The sequence below is a fragment of the Pavona decussata genome, unplaced genomic scaffold (assembly GCF_977016875.1).
Source record: "Pavona decussata unplaced genomic scaffold, jaPavDecu1.1 SCAFFOLD_52, whole genome shotgun sequence".
Classification (NCBI taxonomy): Eukaryota; Metazoa; Cnidaria; class Anthozoa; order Scleractinia; family Agariciidae; genus Pavona; species Pavona decussata.
In genome coordinates this window covers 1,011,956-1,022,500 of record NW_028145474.1, presented here as the reverse complement: position 1 = coordinate 1,022,500, position 10,545 = coordinate 1,011,956, and the positions used below count along the sequence as shown (strand labels likewise).

At 38.9% G+C, this 10,545-nt stretch overlaps 1 protein-coding gene across 1 annotated transcript in view; it reads right to left on the bottom strand.

The window, feature by feature from the left end:
• Nucleotides 1–1,448, bottom strand: part of LOC146480805 (uncharacterized) — a 6,018-nt gene extending 4,570 nt beyond the window's left edge. The window contains exon 1 of the mRNA XM_085109147.1: nt 1–1,448. This exon is cut by the window's left edge and continues 4,570 nt beyond it. Within this exon, the coding sequence (XP_084965273.1) occupies nt 1–1,192 (1,192 nt within the window). The 5' untranslated portion in view covers nt 1,193–1,448.
• Nucleotides 1,449–10,545: the final 9,097 nt, after the last annotated feature.

Sequence of the window (10,545 nt, the reverse complement as noted above, 5' to 3'; positions counted from 1 at the left end):
TTGTACCCACATCAATGACATTTGTGCAGTTGAAAGACTTGTGATCGGTCGCTTCGCAGTACACGCAACATTGCGTGCGTTGGCCATTTGATTGCTGAGTGTTGAAAGCCCACGACGGTGGCTTGTCTCTTCGATTTCTGTCATTGCGTCGGCTTCGGTTTTCACGCCAGTTTCTGTCATCGGGTCTATTTCGGTTTCTGTCTTCATGCTGATTTTCGTTTTGTCTGGTGAGCGGATTTCTTCGCGTCCACAGTCGCAAAGCTTCTGTTAACTTGTCGAAGGTCCAATTCTCCCATGATGTGTCTGTTCGGGTCAAATCTCCACGAATCGCGGGCAGCTTGTCCAAAGTCATCGCGACATAGCCATTGACTTGCTCTAATTTCCCCATTGTTTGCAAGGACTGAACGGAGAAAGTTAGCTTGTCACTAAATTCGTGAATCCTGGCGACATTCTGGTCCGGGATGATTGGCAGGTCAAAAATCATTTGCGTGTAGGCTTTGATAATTTCTGAATCCTTCCCATGTTTATCCAGCAAAACGGACTTGGCTCTGTTGTAGCCTTCGTTAGAGAACGGTAAACCCTCGATCGACTTTTTCACCTTCGGGTCCAGGAAGGACTTCAAATAGGCAAATTTAGTGACACCAGCCATTGATGTTTTGTCGATGATCTCAACGAATTGGTTCCAGAACCTGGGCCAATCTTCGTAAGTTCCATCGAAACGCGAAATATTGAGCTTCGGTAATTTCGCAGGGGGAACATGACCTGACGCAGATCCGCTGGCTGTAAACTTGTTTTCCTCTTCGGCTTGTTTCTTTGCGGTCTGTAATTCTGTCTGGAATTTCATCTTAGTTTCAAAAAGTTTTTGTTCAAAGTCTAGTTCCTTTTCTTGTTTTTTGAGTAGCTCTTCTTGGCGAAGCTCTTCTAGAGTTTCTTTCAGGCTCTTAACGCTTTCGTCAGCAGCTAAGATTTTTCCATCCACTTCAGTGATCCACAGGTTGAGATCCTCGGGACTTTCTTTCGCTGCAATTTTTGTCTCCTCCACAACTCGCTTGCATTGATCCGCTTCGGCTGTAAGGACTTTTAGGGCGGTGAGGTGGCGTTCGATGGCGGTTTCATTCCTTAAAGCGTTGATCGACTCGGTTCTATCCGCGGCTAGATTCAGTTGCGTTAATTTAGTTTCCAATGCTTCCATGGTTTCGGTTAAAGAGTCCCGTCGGAGGTGCCAGGTGTGGGAAAACGCTCGCCTCCAAAGCGGTATTTCCACACGAAATCGACAAGGCAGATAACGAAAACGACAGTGAATTCGGGCAAACGATTATACTCACAAGTTCCTCTGGTTTAATTGGTTAACAGGCTTCTTGGTACAGGCTTTAGGCATAGATCTACGGCTGATTAAACTCACAATATCCTCAACAAATGGCTCGACTCAACTCATAGAACTCTCTGATTGGAACAACTACTCGACTCGATACTGATCAATACACAACTAACGGCTAATCACAAGGCATTCTCAATTTGTACTCTAAGGATTGCATGCAGACAAGCAAAATTCTAGTTTCCGGCGTTGACACTTATCTTTCACACTTTTATCACTTAATTATGATATGTCACTCATTCTAAATTGTAGGTCCCAGTCTCCGACAGAGTTTTAATAAGGAAATGTCAGTTGGTCACGAAAGCATTTGCGCAAAAACGATCTAAAAAAATCTGCGAGTTTTTCAATAGAAATTCGTACTTCAATGGTGGATCACGCTTGTTTTACTGTAATAATCTTCAGAGAGGAGTGACCCTAAAGGCACAAATAAAGTGCTCTCTTACAACATGTCTGTTATTCTCTCTTATTGCTCATTGATGACCAATTCGCTACCTCGCTTTTGAGTGTTAATTTGTTTTATTTTTGTCTATTCGGTAGTTCCCCATGCTACATTACACACACAAAACAGAATGTTTGACCCACCTTGTAATTTAAGGTATTTCCATGTAAATCTAGCAAGTTCTTTAATTCTATTATTTTTCTTTTTAGGAAGCCTGTATCTTTCATTTATTTAAGTGCTATTTTATGTGAGTGCATTCTTTTAAAGCAAAAGGTAATAAAACCTTGTTGTTTTTGTTAGTCTGAGTGGAAAATTAATTAGCTTCGATAAGAAAGAATTTAAAGTAAAAATTCAAAGGATTTTTTTTTGAAAAGCCGATAATATTCTGTTTATTCAACTTGAGAGACGCAATTAGAGCGCTTATTAAAGGTTTTTTTTTATCTGCCAATTTCTCTGATTACTACGAGGATCAAAAGTTCATTTCGGTTAATCACGAAAGGATTCAGTCATGTAAAGTAAATTGTGCTTTGACAAGTGCCGCACGAATTATCAGCTTTTTCATCGCAACAAATGTGCTTTCGATGCATTCAGTTGTTGAAATTTTAATTCCATGTAATCTCAGTTATAGAAGCTGTACTCTCATTCCTTTCGCGGTCATAGTGTTGGGGTATGTACTGACACAGCCCTGCAATTCAATCTTCCCACTTTGAGAATGAAAACGGCACAACTTTATACTCTATCCCAGGCAGTGGGTCTGATACACCCAATAACGCACCACAGTCGGTCAAAATCTATCCCCCATGTCGCATCAAATTGCAAAAAATTGACCAGGTTTGGAGCGTAACATGGCTATCTATATAATTTACACAAGGAGGGTTTGAGCTATTTTTTTTGAAATGCGAGGCCAAGGTGAATGATAACAATCGAGGAAGCCATACATCCTGTTCGTAAAGCTGGTAATGGAATGGGAAACAATCATTTCCTTTGCGCAGAATGTTGAGATAACTGAGTTTTAATCTAACACGATATATAGTCACGGAATAATCTAATTAGTATCACACACACTGCAATAATTTTTAAAACCGTGTATAAACTTCTGCATGGTTTGATTAAAACTGTTGAAAGGGAACTTAACGATGCATTTTATTTCCGAATGCCCTTAATGTTCACGGTAATGACAGTGAAAAAGATTTACACGAGATTCTGACTGACAACCAAAGTTTGACGAAACGTTTTACGTTTTATCCTGTTTGTTCCTTTTTTAACTTGTCTCGTCTGCTGTTACAATCATCATTGAAATCGTTTTTTTTTAACGTTGAAGTCACGAAAGAATTCGATCATAAAAATTTTCGAGATGTACTTTAATCCATCTGTTGAGAAACGTGAGGACACAAAGCCGAACTGATTATATGTTTTTTTTATAAGATACGCAAGAACAAAGGTATCCACTAAAATAAGTTTATTTTAGATCGAAGACGTGCCTTCAGGACAAGTCAAGGTTAAGAGGCAGTGACGTTGTTAAGAAATGACCCTTTTTATGAGTATCCTAAACAATTCACGCAAAAACTCGAGACTTTGTCGCCATACACAAAACATAAACGATTCAATGTGTTATGTTTATCTTGCAAAGTAGACATGGCAGATCTTCAAATCACAACTAAATCGCACAAAACTTGACCAACACCTTCCAGTGGTGCTATTTATTACGCTATGCAAAGTCGGGTTTTACGTTTTGAGTTTGCGGATGAAATCCTAAAGTGTGACCATTCAAATGAAACTAGTTCTGAGCAGTACTTTCCTGGGCAGGGGTGATGTTTATTATGCTGTACAAGGTGGTTCTAACTGTTCAGTCTGTGGATGAAACCCTAAAGTGCGACCATTCAAATGAAAGCTACTGAGCAGTACTTTCCTGTGGAACTGTTTATTATGCTGTACAAGGTGGTTCTAACTTTTGAGTCTGTGGATGAAACCCTAAGGTGTGACCATTCAAATGAAAGCTACTGAGCAGTACTTTCCTGGTACAGGATAATTAACAAACTAGTTTGCACTTTCACCGGGCGAGTTACCCAACTAGCTATATTTGAACTAATTAAGGGGAAAATCTGTAATAACACAACTTCATTATGTATTTTGCTTGACTTTCCTCGGCAGGTTTTTGCTGAATAGGAAACATTCCTCATAGTGGAGATTTTCTTTTGATCTACTTCACCTGGCAGTAAGCGTTAAGCGGGTGTACACTGACGTGAGATACCCGCATTACGTACATTACGCAAAGCCCGTTTCCAGGGCCCACCGAACCGCTCACTTCGGTGGATATCCGCTGTTCGGAAGGCTCAGTTTAATCGCGTAGGTTGTGAAGGAAATTGAAAGCTTTCTTCGGCAAAATGACAGATCAAAATTTCATAAAACTGGAAAACTAACTTCTTTCGTTTTCGAAGGGGCAAAACTGCGTAAAGCCGCCGTTACACGTTGAACTGACTTTTAGCTGAAACTTGTGTGCAACGGCGCCGCGAAACAAGTTTAAGCTGGCGTTGCACCGTGTAACATGGTCGGTTTCGTGAAACTTTTTCGAACTTCCGTTGCGAGACAAGTTTCACGAAAAGTAGAAACGCCTTCTACTTCTGCAAAGGCTCGCAACGGTCGCAGTGGTGAAAAAACAATAGTTTTACCGTGTAACACCACTTCGTGAAACTGGCCGGTCTCGTTCGCCGTTGCACACAAGTTTCAGCTAAAAGTTTCAACGTGTAACTGTGGCTTAAAAGGTCAGCTAGTTTTCGCAAAGCGAAAAAGAGCTCCTAATCGGGGAATAAAATTCTGTTTTCTAAAACTTTCTGCAATTTGAATTTTTAGCTTAAACATCCGAACAGTTAAGTCTGTATCAGGTTACACAAATGTGTTTTTGTAAGGGTATAAAACAATCTGGGAATAAAGGCAGTTTTGCTTTAATGTCAGTTCGCAGAGAACCCAGCTTTCTTTTCACGCGAATTGGTGTCCATTTTGATTTAGAGAAAACTTGGTGTAAAGTACAACATACATACACTTTATGAGGTGTATGGGACACCATATGGTACACTATATGACGTATAGATGTGACAAAACATTTTTGCAAAAAAAAGACAAAAAATTATTTCGCAGATATTAAAACTCAGGAAATTAAAATTTGCTTTGCCGTTTAAATTTCAGAAGTGTATGGTATTAAAGCAATCGCGATTTAAAGTTTCCATAAGCTGTGAAGATGTAAAGTACGTGGACATCTATAAATCAATATACGGAATTTTTTTTAAATTGCCTTAACAACTTATTGCGACTCGCCGACCTCAAACTAATCAGGAAAATCTAGAGCCGGATGTTTCGCAACCGACAGCACAAACCTGTAATTCATGCCATGTTAATAATACCTTGGTTTAAAATAGCGGCCATTGAATTCACGTGAAAGATCATATACTAGTAATAAACGTTTCTTGATTTACGGTTTATCAACATGTGTGTACCACAGAGCAAATGGTTCTAACAAATGGAGTCGTACCGCAGTGTACATTGATTTACAAACATAAAATGTACAATTAATTTGAACGTAACTGGGAATTGATATAATTAAGCTAAGAAAGTGTTCTGTTATGTTTTAACAAATTTCGAATCGAATACTATTGTGTACATGTCGATTGCCCGACTAAAGCTGGTAAGGTCGTATTGAAGCTTAGCATTGTGTTATTATAAAGCACGTGAATAATCACAATACGTTGAAAAAATTAAATCCCCTGTAAATGTATCTGACATTGTTATGAGAAGGTCAATGGTTCAACGACAGGTGATCACATTGTTTTAGCAATGTTTAATCGAAGATCGATTTACTAACTTTTAATTACCAAAGGTTAATTCATACACGCTTTTAACAGTTATAATACTTAGAGATGAGAAACCGAAAAACATACTTTAAAACGCTCAAATAAAGTACCGAACAGTGAGATTATTCAAAGGTCATGAAAGGTTTTGTTGATCCAAATTGGAAAGGAAAGAAAACAATTCATCCGTTTACAGTTGCTGTGATTTACACGATTACTAAGGGCAAAAGGTTCATCAATTCTGTGATCACGACAGGATTCAGTCATGTAAGGTAAATTGATACGAGGCAAGGCTAAGTAAACTAAATAGCTAAAAGGAATTATTTTTATTGTCTCGGATTAGAAGCTTGCTCTTGATCATTATCAAATCAGCTATCGAGTTCTATGCACTACATTTAATTCCAACTGTGAGCCATTTCATCTAACATGACCGATTTACCTTATTTTTCAAAAAAAAAAAAAAAGGATTTGTCTTTCACCTGAAGTTTGTACAGCTCTCGACTAACTGACATAACTTTCAAAACCCTCATTCCGACCTAACTATAGAATCTATCTCGATTTCCGACCACTGATTGTCAAAATCGATGCCCTCTTTCCGGTTAAAAATGGCTTAAAACTGGATTGATTTTTTTTCCCTGTAATAGGGATTGTGTAATATCGGCTTATCAGTTTTCCAATGGTTCTCAATTTTCCCAAGTTTATCGGATTTTCTCCAACATTTATCGGCGATTGCAGATTTCATACACGCTTTTCAAGTAAGAATTTTAAAGTGCTTACTCAGTCTGTACAACGTTCTGACTCATGTAGCTGATAATTTTAACAAAATATGAAACTCTCAAGTCAAACGACATTGCGGAAACTACTGGAGAACGGTTTAATATTAACTACAAACACACTGAAAAGGCAGTTATTTTGTCTCCTCAGAAGCTATTAGGCCCAAACTGTGATATAATTTAGCGGAAAGTCACGAAAGAATTCCATTATCAAATTAAACGACATTATTAACACCCAGTTCCTGTTGAAATGGGCTGTCCACGATACTATACAAAATAGCTATTCGGCACGCTCAGGGGGGAAACCGAAAACACGAACTTGGACAATTCCGACACAAGCTTTTATCGAGCAGTTCTTTCCTGTGGAGCTGTTTATCCTACGTAAAACAGCCTAGCTGTCGAATCGGTGTAGAAATGAAAACTGACCACAGTACCTCCTAGTAGATTTTTTCTAATGTTAGTTTGCTGCACAAGTTTGTTCTAAATTTTGTATTAACAGTATTAACTCAGTGTCAAATTTAAATATCTTCTCTAGATCACCCGTTTTATTATATATCTACAGCAAAAAGCACTAGAGGATGAAACAGGCTATAAACACGACAAAACGAAACAGGAACACAAGAAGTGGACTTAGTCACGTAGAAAGGCTGATGTAGCGGCTTGCAGCCGTCAAGGTTCAACATATGTTTTGTTTATTGACAGCTGCGCTTAGTATAACGAGATATTACGCACGCGGAGAGGCCATGCCGATGGACAATAGGTCACCAAGATATCTTTTCTTTTTCCGTGCTGTTTCTGGACGTGCTTCGCATTTTACAATGCTGGCAAATCTCTGACTTATCAGAATCTTGAATTTCCCACGTGGGGCAAAGTTCATGACTCTTGTGAACAGAAAAGCGATACGCATGCGCTTTAACTTAAATCCCGATCGAAAGAAAATTGTAGGCTTGTCATGCAATCTTGGGGGCAACAACTCAATTTTAAGCCGGTGAGATATACAGCCGTGTTTGAAAAGCTTCAATATCCGGGCACAGAGCAGGGAAAAATGCCGAGGAAAAGTTTAAAAGGGATCCGGCGGCTGCGAAGTGCGGTTTTCATCAATGATTTTTCTATAAATGGCATTTTTCAAAATAGTGCTATAATGCTACTGTTCCAAAACCGTAACATACCGCCTTAAATTATTTTTTATTTCTTTATCAAGGGAAAATCTTTAAAAGGATGGTTGGGCGGTGAAGTCTAAATTATCAAAGTGCGGTTTTCATAAATGGTTTTTCTAAATGGAATTTTTCAAGAGAGTGCTATGTTTGAATCCTACGGTTCTAAAATCGTGGCATATCGCATTTAATTCTTTTGTGTTTTGGGCTCGATCGGATCGTGTTCCTTTGTCGGTTTAGTGCGGTCGACAGTTTCATTTGTAAGTGATAATTGTTTCACAGCGGTTTCAGTTGTCAATCTTGGGTAATTCCCCGACAAGTTGAAGTTACGCATTGGTTCACGATTCCTGATTATAGAGTCATATAGAATTTAAATCTGGCTGGTAATATAACCCGAGAAGGCTTTCATTAAATCCATGCAATAAGGCTATACATTCATTGTTTCTTGTGCAATACTTGAAACCCCCCAAAATGAACGATATCAGTCCTGTTATTGTGAAAGCTTGAGGGAACTCCAAGTTGTCTTTTTTTTTTTTTTTTTTTATACAAGGGTGTCTCTAGCCATATGAAGTGGAACTTTGCTATGGGTGATCATTGTAGTCCTCTATGCACCGCTTTTATTTTGGCAACAATTCAAGACAGAAGTTTTTTATATCTTTAATCTTTGAGATGACTTTCCTCAGCTTGATTTGTCTAACCAGCAGGAGATCAAAATTTAACAAAAGTTTCAAGCTCCAAAGTTCCTGATCTATTGCGATTTCTAATTTGGCGGAACTGCAATCCTTTTATCACTTCCTTAATTTTAATTCCAGTCGAGCGGTGAAATCATCAAATATTTACTCAAACAAGTCTTTCAAGAACATCACTGTGGTATTAGCGATATTTCCTGTCAACACAAACAGATTATTAAGCCTTTACTGAAAATTCCCAGAGGGGTTATCAATTGACAGGATATTACGTCAATCCTGTTACAACATATCACCTTCTATCTGTATATAAATGTTTGATTTACGAAAGGTTAGTTAGTTGATAAACACTCGCGGCTTGATACAGAAGCTATTCCTCGACTCTGAGAGAACCAGAAGAAGCGAAAGCCTTTCTTTAAAAATCATGACGGAAGGAACCGGAATAGTCCTTGAATCTTCTCACAGTGGCTCCAGGAGTTTTCGGCAAATGACTGGATCCAGAATAACACGGCTCTATTCACCCTGCGAGTTGGCGTTGGAGTACAGTGCTGTCGTGATAGTACTGGCCTGTTTTTTCATGATTTCCTTTTCTTCAAGATGGTTAAGGCACAACAGTGGTTGTAGAAATCTAGGAGAACTTTGCTTGTAACATGAGTGAATTATGAAGTCTCCAGTGACGAACTGACTGTTGAAAAAGGAACTGTTTAAAGACAGTGAAAGACAGCGACGAAGTTTAAATGAGAGGGCACCGCTCTATGAAGCCTAAGCGCGTGTGAGCGCGAACTAAGAAAATTCAGCTACAGCAACGAGAGAACTTTTCAGGACGGAAAACCAGCTGATGGGTCAGAGAGCCAAGGCCGGTTTAATTTTTGTTAAGTATTGCATATTGTATTGTGGTCATGGTTGACATACTACGCCGGGCGATAAGATGTCACTTACACCATGCCGTTGTGGTTCAGTTTGCCGTTATCAAACCCGTTCTTTGTATTTTCTTGAAATATAATCGGATTTAGGCGCCAGTTATTCTTTTATTATTGTATTATATCCAGAGGAGGAGCTGCCGGCAGCCAAATTGTGAACTGTGTTTGCTTGTACTTTGAAATATTTCTTAGTGAACACGATAATGTAATGAGTTAAGAAAAGAACATTTTTATAGCTGTTTTATTTATGTAAATTAGAAAAGTAACATATTTTGTATTCGTATTTAAACAGAAGGCCTAAATTAAATTATTTCTTTTGAGAAAAAGCCAGTTAAAAGTTCTTAATCTTTGTTATCCATTTTTTCCCGTTTTAATGCGGTTTTGTTTACCTTTCATACCAGCCGAGAACGCTTACCGGCCCACCGACAATCAACGCCGGTTTCGTGGTAGTTATTTTTGGACAACTACGTATACACACGAGAATTTGTTTTGTTGTTGTACGAAATTTAGACACAATTGCTGAAAGATAAACACTTCAACACGGAAATCGACACGGTGTGACTAAGAGGTTCCGTCCCCCACCCCCGCACCGTTCGTCCGTTTCTCGTACGTATTCCAGCTGACGACCGGTGAAATGATTTCTATTTCAATCCTTCAAGGGGGTTATGCAAAAAGAAAAAGCGAATGATAAATCTTGTAAAATTTTCTTTCACTAGAGAAAAAAATAACAGAGGAAGGATCGGTATCGTAGGAAAGCATCGGAAAAAATCAAGCGGTCGACGCGACGTTATTTTAAGGTTCACAGCATATTAAAAACAACCTGAAATAAACTTCAGTAATGTCACTTTCAGTGACCTTGTACAACGCTTCAGCCTTCCCGGAAAGTCCTCTTTAAGTGCATTTTTTTAAAAATCTAAATAGTCGGGTTATTCTTGGAAGCCGGTTCGAGACCATTAGCGAATAAGACAGGAAATTCCGGCTTCGTTTCGAATGAAAAAGTGAGAGTAAAAGAAGACCTAGGCTAAGTTAAAAGTTAGAACCAAAATAACTTGGGAGGCCGTGCTCGGTCTAATTCTTACAAACTTGACGACACGGCATTATGACTGAAACAGTAAGGAATCTCAATGAAGAACTAACGACAAAGCTTGTGTTTTGGTGTAGGCGAAATTTCACCGACAGGAAACTGGAAGCATAACAAAAACTACCGAATCTTGGTGGCCGGCTCGGCAAGTTAGATACTCAGTACGAATGCTTGGGTACGTACAGTAAAACCTCTGGCACTTGGGTGCCTGAGAAAAAGTCAAAGTGCTCGAAACGGAAGCTCTCCTGTGTTTAAGCTGGCGATCTAAAGTCAGT